At 37.1% G+C, this 21,180-nt stretch overlaps 1 protein-coding gene across 5 annotated transcripts in view; it reads right to left on the bottom strand.

Annotated features, from left to right (window-relative positions):
* CHUK (component of inhibitor of nuclear factor kappa B kinase complex) overlaps positions 1-21,180 on the bottom strand; it is a 42,705-nt gene that overhangs the window by 14,099 nt on the left and 7,426 nt on the right. For all 5 annotated transcript variants that reach the window (XR_003972844.1, XM_030334527.1, XM_030334528.1 and 2 more), the window contains 13 exons: positions 19,068-19,182; positions 18,356-18,425; positions 17,055-17,143; positions 15,781-15,870; positions 15,503-15,627; positions 15,205-15,312; positions 14,492-14,627; positions 9,962-10,156; positions 8,899-9,001; positions 6,574-6,697; positions 6,017-6,168; positions 3,631-3,692; positions 2,566-2,675 (listed from right to left, as the gene is read on the bottom strand). Coding sequence is in view for 4 of the 5 variants with exons in the window: in XM_030334527.1 (XP_030190387.1) it covers positions 2,566-2,675; positions 3,631-3,692; positions 6,017-6,168; positions 6,574-6,697; positions 8,899-9,001; positions 9,962-10,156; positions 14,492-14,627; positions 15,205-15,312; positions 15,503-15,627; positions 15,781-15,870; positions 17,055-17,143; positions 18,356-18,425; positions 19,068-19,182 (1,479 nt within the window). In the remaining variant the exon portion in view is untranslated. The remainder of the gene's footprint in view (positions 1-2,565; positions 2,676-3,630; positions 3,693-6,016; positions 6,169-6,573; positions 6,698-8,898; positions 9,002-9,961; positions 10,157-14,491; positions 14,628-15,204; positions 15,313-15,502; positions 15,628-15,780; positions 15,871-17,054; positions 17,144-18,355; positions 18,426-19,067; positions 19,183-21,180) is intronic.

Genomic DNA, 21,180 nt, shown 5'->3' with positions numbered 1-21,180 from the left:
GTAATATTGAAGAAGAAAACAAAAGCAGGAGGCATCACAATCCCAGACTTTAGCCTCTACTACAAAGCTGTAATCATCAAGACAGCATGGTATTGGCACAAAAACAGACACACAGACCAATGGAATAGAATACAGCCTCCAGAATTGGACCCACAAATGTATGGCCAACTAATCTTTGACAAAGCAGTAAAGACAATGGAAAAAAGACAGTCTCTTTAACAAATGGTGCTGGGAGAATTGGACAGCAACATGCAGAAGAATGAAACTAGACCACTTTCTTACACCATTCACAAAGATAAACTCAAAATGGATGAAGGACCTGAATGTGAGACAGGAAACCATCAAAAAGCAGGAGAAAGCAGGAAAAAACCTCTCTGACCTCAGCTGCAGCAATTTCTTACTCGACACATCTCCAGTGGCAAGGGAATTAGAAGCAAAAATGAACTATAGGGACCTCATGAAGATAAAAAGCTTCTGCACTGCAAAGGAATCAATCAACAAAACTAAAAGGCAACTGACGGAATGGGAAAAGATATTTGCAAATGGCATACCAGACAAAGGGCTAGTATCCAAAATCTATAAAGAACTCACCAAACTCCACACCTGAAAAACAAATAATCCAGTGAAGAAATGGGCAGAAGACATGAATAGACAGTTTTCTAAAGACATCCAGATGGCCAACAGACACATGAAAAGATGCTCCACGTCACTCCTCATCAGGGAAATACAAATCAAAACCACAATGAGATACCACCTCACAACGGTCAGAGTGGCTAAAATGAATAAATCAGGAGACTATAGATGCTGGCAAGGATGTGGAGAAACGGGAACCTTCTTGCACTGTTGGTGGGAATGCAAACTGGTGCAGCTGCTCTGGAAAACAGTGTGGAGGTTCCTCAAAAAATTAAAAATAGATCTACCCTATGACCCAGCAATACCACTGCTAGGAATTTACCCAAGGGATACAGGAGTGCTGATGCATAGGGGCACTTGTACCCCAATGTTTATAGCAGCACTTTCAACAATAGCCAAATTGTGGAAAGAGCCTAAATGTCCATCAACTGATGAATGGATAAAAAAGATGTGGTTTACATATACAATGGAATACCTACTTTGCAATGAGAAAGAATGAAATATGGCCATTTGTAGCAACGTGAATGGAACTGGAGAGTTATGCTAAGTGAAATAAGTCAGGAAGAGAAAGACAGATACCGTATGTTTTCACTCATATGTGGATTCTGAGAAACTCAACAGAAGACAGGAGGGGAGGGGAAGGGGGAAAAAAAACAAAAACATTACAGAGAAGGAGGGAGGCAAACCATAAGAGACTCTTAAATACTGAGAACAAACTGAGGGTTGATGGGGGGTGGGGGGGGAGGGGAAAGTGGGTGAGGGGCATTGAGGGCACCTGTTGGGATGAGCACTGGGTGTTGTATGGAAACCAATGTGACAATAAATTACATTAAAAAAAAAAAAAAAAAAAGGAAACAGAAACCATACCTCCGTATGTGAAAAAAATTCAATGATTAATAATCCATAACTTGAAATGAAAAATATTATTTGAATACAGTATGATCCCATTTTAAAGCAAGTATATATTGGGGCACCTGGGTGGCTCAGTTGGTTAAGCGTCTGACTTCAGCTCAGGTCAAGATCTCACAGTCCATGAGTTCAAGCCCTGCGTTGGGCTCTGTGCTGACAGCTTGGAGCCTGAAGCCTGCTTTAGATTCTGTGTCTCCATCTCTCTCTGCACCTCCCCCTCTCGCACTGTGCCCTCTCTCTCTCTCAAAAATAAATAAACATTAAAAAAAAATTTTGTAAAGCAAGTATATATTGCCAGTGAACATTTTACAGAAAGTATTTCACTGAGTCATAAGCAAGATCTAAAAATGCAAAATTAGAGGCTCCTGATGGCTTAGTCAGTTAAGTGTCCAACTCTTGATTTCAGCTCAGGTCACAATCTCAGTCGTGAGATGGAGTCCCGCCTCAGGCTCTGTGCTGGGTGTGGAGCCTGCTTGGGATTCTCTCTCTCCCTCTGTCCCTACCCCACTCGTGCATGTGCTCTCAAAAAATAAATAAATAAATAAAAATGGAAATTGTATTTATTTCACATCTGCTTTGATCTACCATCACATATACAGCATCCTTGCACCAAAAACAATTAAATGGGAAAAAATGATGGCCTGTGATTAGGAAAAAAATTTGAAATTTCTATCCAGACACTTAGGAAGTTAACCTCATTTAGGACATTTAATGGACAATAACTTGGCCCAGAAGTATGTTAAGTAGGGAAAGAGTTTGTAACTTAGAACACTTGAAAAATTCTTAACACTCACATGAAAAGATGTTTTGATTAAAAAAGCAAAGGTCAACCCTGAAATTATTTCCAAAATTTCCTGTGACTAAGAAAAAACTTCCTTTTAAAATACGATGGCAATATATTTGGAGAAAGAAAAACCATAGAAAAGAACAAATACAGGCTTAATCTGCCAGATCTACACAGAAAGAATCGTCTGCTACAAAAAAATTATAGACACTCATACCAATAACACAAGACTTTCTTACAGAGATTCCATCAAGTCTCCCTGACGTCTTCCATAAGGGCTCTTCTGTAGCTCCATGATTTCAGTATGCAGGGACATGATCTGATCCTCCAGGTAACCAATGACACCCACCTAAAATATGATGAAACACAAAAGAAACGACAGGCTCACCACCACACAAACTGGAAAAGAACTCAGAGAATGACTTGCTGCAACAGTAGAATTAAATGATTTAATACAAAACACCGATTTTGTTCAAGTATTTTTATCTTTCAGATTCTGGTGCTTAATCTTTCATGTAAGGACAGACTTAATACCTATGTCTCTCTTTTCTCTCCCGACAACAGTAAACTGCTAGTATTTGCTTTCTCCCCCGAGAAGCAAAAAGATAGATGTGTCACTAACAAGACAGAGGAAAAATGGCCATCAAAACCACTGCATCTCAGTTCTATGATTTTTCATTGCCTCTTGTTCCTGACTGCCTTGAAAAAGAATGCAGAAATATAAAGACACTGGATTTCCTACCCAAGGATATCTACTGCCTTACCCATGTCCTTGGGGTAAGTACTGGCATCCAGGAGAGTAACAATTTAGTGGGACCATGGACAGATGTAACCAGTAAGGAAGGAATATGCCACCTAGAGAATGACCTATAACTAGCATGACCATATATATAATTTATTGTTCAAACAAGCATAATTTTGAGAGTGAAAGGGAGTACTATTGCTAATTATGGCAAGGCAGGTATAAACTAGAAGGTATAAACCAGGATGTACAGCTACCCTATCTAACTAATCATAAAAATAACAGTGATAACTACCACTTATTTACTCCCATGTAATCTGCATAACCCTACTAAAACCCTACTAAAAAGGTAAGCACATTAATTGGAAACTGAAGTTTAGTGAGCTTTCAGTTTAATCTCATTTGCCCAAAGCCCCTGTTTTATCAACTATGGTACTTCCCTCTATACACACAGAGCATCTACTAGATTTTTGTCTGATATGCAGGAATAACATGAAAAATACCCTACATATCGAAACCAAAGACAATTTCTAAGAATTACAGAATGAGCTAGTGATTTTACCTCAGCATAGTGGATAGCCTTTTCTTCCATTTCCTTCCATGCTTTTAACATTTTTTCTGAGGCTAAAAAAAAAAGTCTTAATCGGTTATCTCAGAAATAGCCACAGCTTTAATTACTGACCTACCCACCTCCTTGCCATATCAACATCAAAAATATATAGTTATAGGTTGAACTGTCCCTCAAAAAGATATGCTGAAGTCCTAATTCAGTACCTCGGAATGTGACCTCATTTGGAAATAGGGTCACTGCAGATGCAATTAACTAAATTAAGATGAGTTCATCCTGGAGTAGGGTGGATTAATCCAGTATGACTAGTATCCTTATAAGAAGAGAAGAGACACAGAGGCCCAGACATATGAAGGGAGAGCTCTACTTTGACGACAGAGGGAGAGATTAAAGTGCTACAGCTACAAGCCAAGGGACACCAAGGACTATTGGCGTAAGAAGCTAGAAAAAAGCAAGCAAGGATTTTTCCCTACAACTTGCAGAGGGATCATGGCCCTGCCAACATCTTGATTTTGGATTTTCAGCCTTTGGAACTGTGACATGGCAAAAATTTCTGGGGTTTTTAGAATTTCTAATTCAAATGGTTTTCTCTTAAAAAAATGAAAAAAATAGGGGCGCCTGGGTGGCGCAGTCGGTTAAGCGTCCGACTTCAGCCAGGTCATGATCTCGCGGTCCGTGAGTTCGAGCCCCGCGTCGGGCTCTGGGCTGATGGCTCGGAGCCTGGAGCCTGTTTCCGATTCTGTGTCTCCCTCTCTCTCTGCCCCTCCCGCGTTCATGCTCTGTCTCTCTCTGTCCCAAAAATAAATAAAACGTTGAAAAAAAAAATTTTTTTTTAAAAAATAAAAAAAAAAAAACGAAAAAATAATACATGAACATGATTTTAAAAAATCAAATACTATAAAACAGAAGACAAAAAGAAAACACTCTCTCCTCCTCCCCTCCACCGTAAGGGATGTTACTATTAATCACTTGTTACACAGACACCTACACTTTACCCTTATAAGAGAGACAATCTATATATACTTTTCTTTCTTTTTTTTCCCCAACTTAAAACATCACTGCTGTTAAAGACCCAAGTGATCTTTTTTTTTTTTTATTTATTTTTTTTTTATTAAAAAATTTTTTTTCTTTCAACGTTTATTTATTTTTGGGACAGAGAGAGACAGAGCATGAACGCGGGAGGGGCAGAGAGAGAGGGAGACACAGAATCGGAAACAGGCTCCAGCCTCTGAGCCATCAGCCCAGAGCCCGACGCGGGGCTCGAACTCACGGACCGCGAGATCGTGACCTGGCTGAAGTCGGACGTTTAACCGACTGCGCCACCCAGGCGCCCCTCAAGTGATCTTTTAATATCAGTACACGTCTATGCCATTCTTTTTTAACAGCTGTACAAGGTATGTCACTGACAAGTCAAAGATAATTTGATGTGGGGTGCCTGGGTGGCTCAGTCAGTTAAGCATCCGACTCTTGATTTCGGCTCAGGTCATGATCTCATGGATGTGAGATCAAGCCCACATTGGGTTCTGTACTGGGTATGGGGCCTTCTTGGGATTCTCTCTCCCTCTCCCTTAGCCTCTCTTCCACTCGCCCTTGCTCTCTCAAAAAACAAACAAAAAAATAATTTGATGAAATAATTATAGTGTTTTGCCATTCACCAGAATGCCTATTATACACAAATAGAAATAAAACACTAATCAGAGAACCAACTCTAGTAGATAAACTTATTTACCCAATTGGACACTGCTGATCATTTATTCTAAGACACACATACCTTGCTTAAGACAAGTTTACAAAGAGGATTTATGATAGAAAACAAATAATGGTGGTGACCCCTTCAGCTTATTATTTGAATTTTAAATCTGCTTTTTTACATTTCCTTAATATAACTGAAGAGAGAGAGCCTGGAGTTAAATATTGAAAAACTGGAGGCTGTGTATTTTTTAAAAATGGGACTCCACAGTAGGTAGTTTGAAAGGAAAACAACCCTGGAATTATTTGTGTTGTTATTTATAGAAAGGTAAGTAGTTTAAGATTTCCCTGGCTAAGAAGTCATCCCGATACAGACTTTGGATCTATTTTAAAACTGAGGCTTGAAAATCAAAAGTTCTTAAATTGCCTTTGAATTTTTCTGGAGCTAAACGATTTTAGTACAATTACAGTCCGACTGGGGAGGTGGGGGGCGGAGTAAAGTTGCTAAACTAAAGGTTAAAAGAAAGAGCTACTATTCAGTACAAACACAGTTTATGATGACTTTAGGCATCCTGTCTCTTCTTCTAACATGAATAGAAGTCAAACAATGGGCTATGAGGCAAGAAGGCAAAATGGGAGATGGCTTCAAGAGACCTGACACTTCTTTCAAACACGTTATCCAAACACTCACATATCCCGTAAGTCATCTGCTCACTGTATCTTTCCAAGTCAAGTTGAATGCTTTTGTGGAAAAACTCCAATTTGGCTTTCAGTTGCTGAGATGCTGAGATCAAAGTGTTCTTCATTTTTGTCAGGTTTGCATTATATCTAAGAAGACTTAACCTAAACCGCAGCCAAAAAAAAAAAAAAAAAAAAATTGGTATTTCAGAAACACTGGACAAAAACTTAATAGATTAAATTGCCATAAACACAAAGTCTAACTTTCTATTATCAATCTATGAAAAATAGTTAATTTCTAGAATCAGCTCTCTAAAGACTCCCTACTTGTGATATTCTAAGATAAAACAATCTTCTTATACTAGGACTGTTCAAAAACTACTCTCAAGCCATTGCGAATGGATGATTTCATACCATTAGAAAGAATTCTTTAAGTTTGTTGAGAATATTACACTCCAGATTAGCCCAATATTTTAGTATTGTGTGAATACTGATTAGTGAAAAAAGCAAGATTAATTCTTGAGCATTAATGCACATGACACTGTACTGATAACAACAGAATCCTCTTACATTGCTGCTCTTTGTCCCTGAAAGAGCCTGCTGTAGTCTTCTTTTAGCCCAGACACATAATGCACTGCTTCAGCCCATACTTTACGTAGCTGTATAATTGGAAGTTGTATTTTGCTGTCCCGTACTATACATAAGAAGATGGGAAAAAGAAGATGCTTATCATTCTTTGTGATTTCCTGTCCATGCAAATATCATTCCTAAAGATTCTAGAAATGGATGCTAGAAAGAACCAATTGTTAGTGTTTCATTCAGTTCAATATACATTTATAAGCATCTGCAATACACAGCCCTATTCCAGCTATGAGGGGAAATAAAAATGAGTAAGACATAATCATAAAATTTGCAATTATTCTTTTATCTGTCTTTTTTCTTGCTTCTCTCCAGTCGGAAATACTTTTTTTCTTCATTAATCCAAATTCTTTATTTCTTTCAAGTTCTAAATCAAGTCCCAAGTCCTCTATAATCTGCTATGGTCTTTGCTGCCTCTAAATAATAAATTTCATCTCCTGGACTACCAACCCAGCTTCAGGAAAACAGATACAGTAAACAGCAGTTTAATAAGATATGTTCTCTTCACTGCCAGATGTACAAAATTATTTACTGAGGGTTATCTCTTGCCCTTGGTAAAGGAAATGCTAGTTTCTAACACCATGGCAGATATGTGCTAAGTTCAATGAAATTCCATTTTAACATTATGAAATCCTCCAAGATTGAAAGAGATTCATCCTATACTTTAAAGTGGCAATTACATTCTGTTATTCTTTTCCAATGAAAACATTCAGAGAAAGGATACTACACTATGGTTTATATTGAAAAACCGTATTATCTGAAGCAGACTTAAAAAATAATAATAAAGCTATGTACCTGGAAAAATCTCTGTCTCCCCTAATAATTCATAGTCTGAATTAACCTTTCTTCTATTCCATATGCCCATAATTACTCCTGAGATTCCTACAACAGACAAAAACCCCAAACCAAAAAAATAATATATATAACCCAAACACTTTAAAGAAAAAGTCTAGGGGAGGGGAGCCTTTTCACACACAAAAAAATCATATACATACTTTAAAAAATAAAGTCTAGGGGTGCCTGGGTGGCTCAGTCAGTTAAGCATCTGACTCTTGGCTTCGGCTCAGTTTATGATCTCAGTTTGTGAGTTCAAGCCCTGTGTTGGGCTTTGTGCTATCTGCTTGGGATTCTCTCTCTCCCCCTCCCCTGCTTGGGTTCTCTCTCTCTGTGAATAAATAAACTTTAAAAACTATATTAAAAAAATAAAGTCTAAAAATTGACACTCCAGTCGCAAAAAGCACACCTAGTGTCCAAATCTTGGTTTCTAATACTCTTCTCCGATTAAAGGAACCAGGGGTCTTTAGAGAAATGGCTGATCCTAGGACTGGGGCAAGAAATATACAAGATGGACCTGGAACATCTCTTGCTGCCAGAAAGGAAGTGCTAATAACTAACTAACTAAGTAAATAAATAAATAAAACAAGGAAAAGTCTGAGAAACTGTCACAGCCCAGAGGAGCCAACTAAATGTAATATGGTACCCTGGATCAGATCCTGGAACAGAAAAAGGACACCACATCAAAACTAAGGAAAGAGGAATAAAGTATGGCCTTAATTAATAATTGGTTGGTTCTTTACTTGTAACAAATGTACCATACAATATAAGATGTTAACAAATGAGGAAACTATATGTGTTGGGAAGGTGAATAACATAAGAACTCTGTACTATCTGTAAATCTAAATTTACAGATTCACTATCTGTAATGTAAATTTAGATTTACTATCTATAAATAGTAAATAGTTTTTACAAAAAGCTACAAAAAGGTAACACAGATGAAAGATTACAGAATTTTAGCCCCATGCCAGTTGTGTTCTTGATTTTACAATACTGTGCTTGATTTTAGTTTTGGGTATACAGAAATTGATCACTTCTTCCAAAGAAAAGAGTAATTCTTACAGGATAAATGAAAACATTTGAACATTAAGCAGTATTCATACAAAATGAAATATTTGAATATGTTTAAATAATGAAGGAGCAACTAGAAAGTAGGCTTAATTAATAGTGGAGATTCATTCTTCTGTGACAGCCCTAACCCACAGAAAGTAAGTCTTCTTCCAAATGAGGGTTTTAGAGTGATTTGACATCTACCATTTCACCTTCCAAACTATATAAATTCATTTTTAACCACACTTAAAAACCTGAAGTATGAAGTACAGAACAGAAACACCAAAAGACCATTTCTACTAACTATATTGAGTCAACATAATATTATTTCATGTTTAAACCTCACTCAGTAAATGGGCTATACATACTTACCAATGTAATTTACACAGTCAGATAAACTCCTGGAAGCAAATGGTCCTTCATATACAGTCTTACTTTTATCAAACAAATATACCATATAGCTATCACAGCCTCTCTGAAAAAGAAACAATTAAAAAAAAATCCTTGAAAATCCTAGGTTCTCTAAGTACTTAAACATCACATTTCCTAATGTGAAATGCAAATGATTAAGGTCAATGTTTACTAGCATACCTTTTACAAATTTAAGATCTAGACTACTATTTAAGAAAAATGACTGTAGTATGGGCTAAGATGAAAAAGAATCACCAGACCCAAAAGTACAAAAGTAAAGTCTAACAACATATATCCACACAATGAATACTAGTCAGTAATCAAAAGGAATGAAGTTCTGATACATGCTAGGACATGGATGAACATCCAAAACATGATGCTAAGTGAAAGAAGTCAGACACAAGAGACTAGACTGTATGATTTCGTTTATATGAAATGTTCAGAAAAGGCAAATTACAAAGATAGAAAGTAAATTAGCAGTTGCCTGATGTGAACAGAATGGAGATTAAGTGTTAGTGGACATGAAGAATATCATTGGGACGTAAATGTTTTGAAGCTGATTTATAGTAATGGCTGCACAATTATGTACATTTACTAAAAAAAAATGTACACATGAAATGGGTAAATTACATGAAATACAGAATTTGCCTCAATAAAGTAAAATGACAAAAAACAATAAAAGAGTCACGAGCACAATATTTTACCATCCATCTATCCTCTGGCAGGATCTATGAGACTGCTGGTCTAATTTCAAGGTTCTAGGCTTCAAGTACAAAAGAGGGAAAAAAGAGGGGGGGAGAGAACTGGCACCAAAGAGAAAGTCATACAAAGTTCAAAACATATCTTGTTCACCTTGCAAAGCAGTAAGAGTAATGAGCAGGATAAAACTAAAGTAAGAATTATAAGGTGTGTACCATCACCTCCCCCAGGGGGATTCCAAGTATGCATCAGAAAAATGCAGGGCATTCAATCCCTCTATGCTAACAGACTTCTTATACTTCTAGGTATATTAGAATTCTCTTACAACTCCATCTAGAACACATTGAGAGGCTGGTTTCCGAGGATCCAGAGAAATTCCCGTCTCCGAAAGAAGCTCTTGAGAACCAGTACTTATTCCAGTTTCGCGCTCAATACGAGACTGCAGTGAGTGAAGACTTTCATCAGGTGGTAACAGAAAAGAAATTATCTTTGCAGAAGTCATATTTAGGATGTGTACTATCTGTATAAATAAGAAAAACAATGATTATTGATCATTTACCACATAAAAGATTCAGTGCTAGATACTAAAGGGAATATGAGCAAAAGGTATTATCTTTGCACTAAACAAGGCTTAATCATTTTCCAAAGTGAGATCTCCTTCCATAATTACAAAATAACATTCTGAAAAATGAAGAGTAGAGTTTACTTTTCTGTAACAGATGTTAGTTCCAAAGAATAAAGCTTAGAAACTATAGGCATGTACAGAATCTAGAAATAAAAGCCCTAATTTAGAAAGGCAATATTTATTTATTCTCAGAAACCTATTATAGATCTGGAAGGAAATACTCCCATTTATGAAGTCCCTAATAGATGCCAACCACAGAGTTAAGTGTTTTCACATGACATCCTGTTGATTAGATCTTCTAATTTCCATTTAGGCAAAGAGAGAAACCAGAGCCCTGAGAAGTCTTTTGAAGACAACATGATTTTAAGTTCTCTTCCTTCTACTATCCTTAGATAAGCCATACAAAGTTAATACCTATGTTTCCCCAGTGCCTTACATTGACTCCACAGGATAATGGCCAAATAGAAGATATTAAGAAACACTAAGAGAACTAAAATACAAGTCAAATGCTATATGTACCAAAATAATGTAAAGTATTGTACAGATTCCAAAGGAGTTTGCTTGGTGTGAGGAAAGGGATGCTTTCTAAAGGAGGCAATTATGAGCTATACTTTGGAAAGGATAGAAAATTAGAACAAGAAAAGATTGAAAGAAGAAAGGTTCTTCTAGGTAGAAAACAAGGTAGGCAGAGGGGTAGAAAGAGATGACCATAACCAAAGAATATACACAACCCAGTTCAAACGTACATAAAATGATGCCCCTTATAATAGGAGATAAGGCTACAAGGAGACCAAGGCAGATTCTGAACATCAATGTAAGGGTTTGGACTTTATTCAATAAGCAAAGAGGAACTATGGAAGACTTTCTAAATTGAGAATCTGACAAGCTCAGAATTGTTAAAACATCCAAAGGATAAATCTGACAAAATAATTGGATATGTAATTGGAAGAGAAGGAACAGTCAGACAAGCCACCCCACCTAGGTAACTAAAAAGGTGATAGTACAAGAGGCATAGGAAAAGCTATAGGAGATTTAATGGAGCAAATATGTTCAGTTTTTAATAAATTAAGTCTTGAGTGCCCGTGGGACCACCAAGGATAGTTATAGAGCAGTGATTAAACACTACAGAAAAGTCACAACTGAGGAAATAAATTTGGAAGTGATCCATATTCAGTTTATAGTTAAAGTTATACAACTAAAGAAATTACTAAAGAAAAGGAAGAAAAAGTAATATGGAAAAAGAAAAAAATTAGGAGAGAGAGACATTTAGGGTATAGTTACACTTCGGGGCATAAAAGAGGAGGCAAAGAAGGAATAATTAAATACTTCTGTTTTACCATTACCTTCAGTGGCAAGTTCAGTATATTTTTTTCAACTTTCCTATATATTTAGAATTTTTCATAATATATAGTTAGAAAACCATGCAATCAGACTCTCTGAATTTTTTAAAAGAAAGAAGTATTCCAGTAACTATTTTGATTTCTTTTCTTTTTTTAAGTGAAAACCAAACACACATCATTCCTTCTTTGAACAATGTAACACCTTAGAAAATGTTCTACAATAGCAAACTATTTTTGCAGTACATGCTTCTGTGTTCATGGTATTCCCCTGCCTATCTTTCCCCCTGTTAATTCTCCTCTTACTTATCTTTTTTTTTTTTCTTTTGAGAGAGAATGCACAAGGTGGGTAAGGGGCAGAGGGTGAGAGAGAGAATCTCAAGCAGGCTCCATGCCCAGCATGGAGCCCAATGTGGGGCTTGATCCCACGACCCCAGGATCATGACCTAAGCTGAAATCAAGAGCCAGGTGTTCAACTGACTGAGCCATCCAGGCACCCCAATTAACCCTTACTTATCTTTCAAAATTCAGTCCTATTATCATGTCTAGGAAGTATCTCTGAATTAATTAACAGTATCCTACGCATACCTTATCCTGTACAACCTCACAATAGTGAGCCTTTGAATAAGATATTACTGTACCTGGGCTATAAATAAAATACAATAAATAAATATTTGCCCAGATTTACAGATAGGTAAATAGTGGTTCTACAAACTGAAGTCTACAGACCAGAAGACATACAAAGAGGACTCTTTCCCTATGCTCTATAACAAGCAGATGCTCGCTCACAGACTCCACAGAATGGAAATGATGCTATGATTACCATGACAAATCTGAAAAAATCTGGGATAAAAGATAAAAATTTTCAGGGGCAACAAAGAACTAAAAGGTGTTATCAAATCCTGCTAGGCTAACACACTGAGGAATGATTCACTCCTTGGCACAATAAAAGAAAGCCAAATCAAGAAGGCAGGTAACTTTTCAGTGTTAGCCAAGAATGACATCGACAGAGCCCCAAGTTCCTATTTAATAAAGTATGCCAAGATTACAGTAAAACCTTACACATTATAATTTCTCATTTCAATTTTTCAAAAAATAAAATTTAGCCCCATGCCCAACTGGCCTCCTTCCACCTGCAGGATGGCCTTGATCGCTCACAGCCAAGCCCTCACCACAGATTCTGCCCCTTCATGTTTCCAATTTTAGAAACTCTATCTAGTACTACTCAATCAAATAGCTATGGAAAGACTGCATATGAGAATCGTTTCTGGGTATACAGCATAATAGAGCCTCTCATTCCTATCAATGAATATTTACTGAGAACCTGGTACATGCCCTGCTTTGTACAGAACACTGGGGTAGAGTGGTAGTAGGGTGAGCAAGTGTTAATAGAAGTAGTAAGAACCATCCCAGCATTAAAGAAGAAGATAACCTATATGGAGAGACATGAGTGGAAGATGGGAAACAATTAGAAAATATAGTAAATATGATTATGTGACAGAGATCAATCAGAGAAAAGGAGAGTCGAATATGTGCCAGTGTAGCTGAGGAGATACAAAGACAGAGATCATTCTGGGCAGAGGACAGCATCTATCAGAGCACAAAAATGGATAATGTGCTTCATGGCATAAGGAGCAGTGACAAGTGAAGTAAAGGGTAAGAGAAGCAGGTCTGGGGCAAGCACTTGGTTGGATGGAATTGCATGAGCAAAGCTCCAAAAGCCAGGGAGATCAGTTTAGACTTGACTTGGCAGGTAAGAAGAAGAAATATGTTGGATTCTTAGACAGGAGAATAAAAAAGCATTTTCAGAAGATGAGATGGGAAGTTCATGCTGCATGGATTGTAGGATGGGGAGGAGGTATAGAGGCATGAAAGCCAGACAGGACATTTCCTCACCAAACCAAATCCCCTAACATTATACCTAAATGAACGAGATCCAATGGCACCAATACGAGGAAGGGGAAAATCCAAAAGATGTTTTTTAAGAGTAATCAACAAAGACCACTTAGAAGTAAAACTACGGGGTGCCTGGGTGGCTCAGTCAGTTAAGCGTCTGACTTTGGCTCAGGTCATGATCTCACGGTTTGGGAGTTCAAGCCCCGCGTCAGCTGTGCTGACAGCTCAAAGCCTGGAGCCTGTTTCAGATTCTGTGACTCCATCGCTCTCTGCCCCTCCCCCACTTGTGCTCTGTCTCTAAGTCTCTGTCAAAAATAAATAAACATAAAAAAAAAAAAAAAAAAAGAAGTAAAACTGAGAAGGGGCGCCTGGGTAGCTCAGTCGGTTAAGCGTCCGACTCTTGATTTCAGCTCAGGTCATGATCTCACAGTTCCTGAGTTTGACCTCCATGTTGGGCTCTGCACTGGCAACATGCAGCCTGCTTGGGATTCTCTCTTTCCCTCTCTCTCTGTCCCTCCCCCGTTCATGTTCTCTTGCTCTTTCTCTCTCTAAAATAAATAAATAAACATTTTTTAAAAAAAAGAAGTAAAGGGGCGCCTGGGTGGCGCAGTCGGTTAAGCATCCGACTTCAGCCAGGTCACGATCTCGCGGTCCGTGAGTTCGAGCCCCGCGTCGGGCTCTGGGCTGATGGCTCAGAGCCTGGAGCCTGTTTCCGATTCTGTGTCTCCCTCTCTCTCTGCCCCTCCCCCGTTCATGCTCTGTCTCTCTCTGTCCCAAAAATAAATAAATGTTGAAAAAAAAAATTAAAAAAAAAAAAAAAAAAGAAGTAAAACCAAGAAGGCTTACTAAAGAAATAAAAGCAGATCAGCTCTAAGAATATCATTTTCTTTTCAAATAAGCATCAGGAAAAGATTACCAAAATATATTTATGCTTATTTCCAGATAAATTTGTTAACTTCAATGCAAGTCTTATGAAGTAGACCACATTCAAACTAACCTTCAAATTCAGAATGTGATCCATTAATAGAAAACATCTTGGCTGCTTCAAAGTGAGATCAACAGGTCCTCCTCTTTGCTGAGGATCCCAATTCAGCATCAACTGAAGCCAGTTTTCCATGGGCTCTACTATTAAACTAGAATGTATACAAAAAATAGGGTGAAAATCTTTATGTTCCAATTTTCCTTTAGTATTCTAAAAAAAGTAATTTTATAGGTTTCCCATGTCCTTTCTCGTGACTCATCTGTGCCATTTTGTATCTTACTTTCAAGTAATTCATGAAATGACAAACTTTTTTTTCCATAAAAAACAACCCCAAACCTACATATGTAAGTACTAGCAACTTCACTAGATGAGCCCAGTTCAATTTTCCAAGGAACCCATTTACTTCAGTATCCCAAAAGTCTTCTTAAAGCAGGAGTTCTTGTTTCCACTAGACCTGTGCCGTCCAATATGGTAGCCTCTAGTCACAAGTGGCTATTTGCACTTATACTTATGTTAATTAAAATGAAATAAAATTTAAAATTAAGTTCTTCTATCACACTACAACCTTTCCAGTGCTCTATAGCCTCATTTGGCTATCACGGATATAAAACTTTCATCATCACAGAAAGTTCTACTGCACAATACTACTTGAAACAGACAACAACTCTACTGTTCCTTTATAACCCAAAGAACCAAGAGGTGAACTTCCTCAACTACAATATACTTACCTACAAAGGCTATTTGGTTGAGGTAAATGGCTACTAAACCGAACTTCTCCTGTCATCTCTTCACATGCAAATATACATTTTGGATCCTTCTTCTTAATCTTCTCATGCCTATAATACAAGTTACCTCATTGACAACCTGATTCTCACAAACATTCTAAGATTTTTTGCCATGTAGTTTTATTCAATTATGTATTTAAAAGGTAATTACACCATATAAAGAGGGATGGAAGAAAAAAAAGCATGTAACTTAAAATTTCCATTCCCATTAAGCACACCAAAGTTCTCTCCCATTTCTTACCAGGTAAATGGCTGCAGATGATGCAAAAAGGGCCTATATCCAGCAATACATTCAAACACCATGGTCCCAAAGCTCCAATAATCAACAGTAGCTGTATAAGGCTTGTTCTCAAAGAGCTCTGGGGCCTTAAAAAGGAAAAAAAAAAAAAAAAAAAAGCTTTAAGTGTCAATACTATAAGAGAAAAGCTACTTTATTTTTGACCTACTATATTCATGATCTTCAGAAATAAGAACATGAATCCTGTACACTTAAATTCAAAGAAACAATACATGTCTCACCAGATATTGCAGTGTTCCCACAAAAGACGTACACAGACTTCCTTGATCAACATCTTTGGCATATCCCAGATCAATTATTTTATGCATAATCTGCAATATAATAAGTATTAAATGACTGAGAAATTTGAAAGGGAAAGGCAACAGTGTCCTTATAAGGCTCTGGAGAGGGTGGTGAGAAAGAGCTTGGGCTCTGGAATATGACAAACATATTTCAAGCCTGAGCTCCACCACTTATGTGATCTTGATCAAGTTACTTAACTTCTCTCATTGTATTTAGTTTCCCAAATAATGGTATTACTAACAATCCTTACTTCACCAGAATTGTTATTAGGATTCAATGAAATAATAAAAAAAAGAAGAATTTAACACAGTGCCTGACACATGGTAAAAATTAAGTATAGACTGGCTATTAATTTTTATTTTGGTATATTCAAAATAAACTTGATCCATTAACCCACAAGGCAAAGGTAAGGATGACTTCCAAACTTGAAAAAGCATCATACCACTGAATGAGTAAAGACCTATCTAACTTCCAGAATATCCTGAAGTCTTTAGATACAAAGAAAGCAGAAATGGTTGGTTGCCAAGCATACACGAAAGGCTCCTAAAAGAAGAAGCACCAGGAAGATTTCATCACCTCCAACTGACCACCACGTATCATTCACTAAAGACCACACAATCCAATTCAAGGTTCAGACTCTTGGCTTTACATCTTTATTAGTATGGAACCTGGGTGCTAGCTGCAAAAAAACTATTCAAATTATTCTGATAAATACAAGTATTCCAGAAGTCAATTCACAATTTCTGGGTCTTCTCATGATGACCCATTTAAGAATCTGAAAAATCAAGGTTTTGAATTTTACTTAAATATAGAACTTAGGACTTTTGGGGGAGGAGAATGAATTTATTCTTTCTTAAGTAAGAAATGCAGTTAAGTAAACATATTTTTCCCCCTTAAAGTAAATCTAGGATGTATGTGTGAGTGCTGGATGTTCTATGTAAGGGATTAACAAATTATTTTTACTCACTATCTATTATCTCTACTAGATACTCTGTTAGAAAACAGAAGTGAGCAAGATAGGTGTTCTGTCTCTAATGAAGCCCCTGTGTTAGCAGAGGAGACAAACAACTAAACACAAAACCACAGTTCAGTGTTGTAAGGCCTGGGACAGAAAAAGTATACAATGCTGTGGAAGGGCACAAACTTCAAACACTAATTACACCAAGGAGACTGTATTCAAATGGCATGTAATATTTCTTCAGGTTTCACCTACCTTTCCACCAACATCCTGAAGAACTATGTTTTCAGGTTTTAGATCACGATGTATGATTTTGTTTTCATGCAAATATCGGATCCCAGACCCTAAATAAAATTTAAAATGTATTTGAGGTAACAGAAACACTGAATTAAAAATAAATTCATCTCAGGGAGCCTGGGTGGCTCAGTCGGTTAAGTGTCCAACTCTTGATTTCAGTCAGGTCATGATCTCACAGTCATGAGATGGAGTCCCGCCTTGGGCTCCATGTTGGGTGTGGAGCCTGCTTAAGATTCTCTTTCCCCCTCCCTCTCCGTCTGCCTCTTCCCTACTCACGAGCTCTTTCTCTCTCTCTCTTTCTCTCTCTCTCTCTCTCTCTCTCAATAAATAAATAAATAAATAAATAAATAAATAGATAGATAGATAAATAAACTCACATTTTGTACAGATCTGCTCTGACAATCAAACTTTTTGAAGTTTTTTTTTCTTTTTATTTAAGTAATCTCTACATCCAACATAGGGCTCAAATTCATGACTCTGAGATCAAGAGTCATATGTTCCTCTGACTGAGCCAGCCAGGCACCCATCTGATGTTCAAATTTACACAGACCATCATAACTATATGATTAATGATATTATAGCAGTTAAGATTCTCTCCGCAGAAAATCCAAGAACATTAAACAATACTGCAGAATTATATATATGTTCCTTTATGAGAATGAACATTAAAAAATGAAACAAGGAATTGAGAAAATCTTTATTGATCAATTGAGAAAATCCCTCTAGTTTTCCTTCCCACCTAAATCACCCTCTTCAACTATACTTGGTCTCCATGACCTAGGAAAAGAGGCAAAATCAAAATATACAGGGAAACATATCCTTGGCTTCTGAGCTTATTCCATGGGCCTAAGTGCAGATAATTTTAGGAATTTTTCAGGAGTAATTCTGATTAAAAAGAAATTTCATCCTAAGAGCTGACTTGAAAACCTATGACCATGAGATGCAATGCCACTGGTAAATAAAATTACTATGTTAAGCACACAGGAAGGGAGAGTAAAATTGAATAAGGTCATTTCACACTATTTTTTTTATCTGCAATTGGAACATCTAGTAGTCAAAAATGGACTCCTAGCAAAAAACAAAAAATTAAATATCCTAGTTTTAGTATCAGCAGCAACAGTTAAATTTTTCTAATTTCTTATAGATTGTAAAAATGTAGGCTTTGTGCAGTACATCAAAGATTCTCCTTAATTCTCAATATGTAGAAACTTTTATAAACCAAATTAAATTATGATGGTATTTTCAAACTGATTACATACCTATATCACTCAGTAAAGAAAGTATCTGGCTTTCTTTAAGCCCACAGCAATTTTCTGGTTTGTTGAGTAGCTGAAGAAAAAAAAAAAGAAGTCTAAAAATGTATAATGTCAATATAGCTTGTCAGTAGTAGCAATACATTAATCACTATACTTTAATAGAATATTCAAATAAGAAGTTATAATTAAGAAAATATAAGAGGGGGAAAACTACCAAAACCATACTGAGGACTTTATGTTAAGACTTACATAAACAAAGATAAAGGAGGAAAGTCTCTGCAACTGAAAAAGGCTGGACAAAACCTCACATATATAAAAGTAGCCATAGGGCATATTTAAAATGAGATGAGAAAGATTTGCAATAGAAAAAACAACTTGTTTGTTTGTTTTTGAAAACAACTTCTTTATAAACACCTTAGACATTGATATTTTGGTCTAACACCATCTATCCAGTCCCATCCTGCAAACACCACCACCTACAAAAAGACACAAATGTTCCCAGTATAGGGCCATACAGTAAATACTTTAGGCTTTACAGGCCACACGGTCTCTGTCACAACTGCTCAACTCTGATGGTATAGTAAGAAAGCAGCCATAAGTACAGGTAACAGGCCACAGTTTACTGACCTTATTCTAGATTATCATATTAAATATGATTCAAACATTGCTAAGGCTCATGATTTACTAACTTATCATCTTAAAACATCCACACTACCTTCCGGAGATCTCCGCCAGAACAGTATTCCATTGCTAGAAGAGGAACATCATTAATTAAAAAATTCAACTCCTCAGGTACATCACAGGCCTTTACAACATTGGCATGGTTCAACCTAACAAGAAGGAGAAAATGTTATAATTACAAAATTTTTTCCAATGAAAAGGGATTGGATTTGAAATGGTAGTTAATTGGGGGGCAGTGAGGGGAAGAAAGGCTGGCATTATTTATAATAAATAATGCCATTACCCACTTTACATATATTAACTCATTTACTTATCAAAATAATCCTACTATAGGTAGATTTATTAATAGGCTCATCACACAGGAGAAAACTGAAGCACAAACTGGCTAAGTAATATAGGATCACACAGAAAGGAGGTGGTCAAGTAAGGATTCGAATCTGGTAGTATGGCTCCAAAGCCTGTATCATACTGGTTCTCTCATAATCACTTACAATGTCACGCTGGGGTGGATATTAAAATTATGGCATGTTTCCTTCTAGTTTCAATCTGTACATAAACACATTTTAAAATAAATGTTAAATCTGGGGCGCCTGGGTGGCCCAGTCGGTTAAGCGTCCGACTTCAGCCAGGTCACGATCTCGCGGTCCGTGAGTTCGAGCCCCGCGTCAGGCTCTGGGCTGATGGCTCAGAGCCTGGAGCCTGTTTCCGATTCTGTGTCTCCCTCTCTCTGCTCCTCCCCCGTTCATGCTCTGTCTCTCTCTGTCCCAAAAATAAATAAACTTTGAAAAAAAAAATTAAAAAAAAAAAATAAATAAATAAATGTTAAATCTCACTATATACTGTTTTCTAACACCTTTTTTTTAACTTAACAATATATCATCCCAGGTATTATCAGCATCATCAGCATCATCAACATGCAATGGATCTCAAAACTGGAATACATTACCAGCTCCTAGGGACCTAGGGAAACAGACTCTCCATGTGTAGAGCCTGAGAATTTATATTGTTAGCAAAGTTTCCTGGTCATTCTGCCAGATAGCCAAGTTTGAGTGCCATTTAAGTGAACTGAGAAAAGACACTGGAGTCAGAAAGTACTTATTTCAAATCTAGACTTCATTAGCTACCAGTTGTATGACTCTATGAGCTTCAACCTCCTCATCTATAAAATCAGGATAATACCTAAACACACAGGGTATCTGTGACAAATGGAAGGATTATTTGTAAAGTGCTTAACACACTACTTGTGCAGGTTTTAAACATGCCCACTTCTTCCTTTAAGAGCTTAATTCTTCTCCTTCCCTTGAGTGTAGGCTGTATGTACTTGGTGACTCATTTCTAACAAACAGAATGTTGTAGAAAAGATATTACTTCTGAGGAAAGATCATAAAAGATGTCTGCTTTCACCTTGCTCTCTCTCTCAGATCACTCACTTTGGGGAAAACTAGCTGCCATGTCATGAAAATATCCAAGCTTCACTACACAGAGCCCATATGATGAGCAACTGATACCTCTAGTCAACAGCTGTATAAATTAGCTTGGAAGTGGATACTCCAGCCCCACTCAAGCCTTTGGATGACTGCAGCTCCAGTCAACATTTTGGGATTTTTCAGGAAGGATGTTCTGAGAACCACTAAGCTAAGTCACTCACAAATTCCTAAACCACAGAAACTGTGAGACACTAAATGTTTGTCTTTTTTTTTTTTAATTTATTTAAGTAATCTCTACACCCAATGTGGGGCTTGAACTCATGACCCCAATATCCCGAGTCACATGCTCTTCCAATGGAGCCAGTCAGGCACCCCTAAATGTCTGTCATTTTTTTTTTTTACTTTTAATGTGCCTCAATTTATATTAAAAAAAAAAATTTAATGCTTATGTTTGAGAGAGGGATACAGAGAGAGAGACAGAGTGCAAGCAGGGGAGTGGCAGAAAGAGACGGAGACACAGAATCTGAAGTAGGCTCCAGGCTCTGAGCTGTCAGCACAGAGCCTGATGTGGGGCTCAAACTCATGAACCATGAGATCATGACTAACTGAACCACCCAGGCACCCCAATGTTTGTCATTTTAAGCCACTAAGTTTTGGGGTAATTGTGTACAAAGCAATAGATACACTATTCAACAAAAGTAAAGAGAGTAGTAATTATAT

Source organism: Lynx canadensis, chromosome D2, assembly GCF_007474595.2.
Source record: "Lynx canadensis isolate LIC74 chromosome D2, mLynCan4.pri.v2, whole genome shotgun sequence".
Classification (NCBI taxonomy): domain Eukaryota; kingdom Metazoa; phylum Chordata; class Mammalia; order Carnivora; family Felidae; genus Lynx; species Lynx canadensis.
Note: the sequence above shows the minus strand (reverse complement) of the source record. Positions and strands in the feature narration are given on the sequence as shown.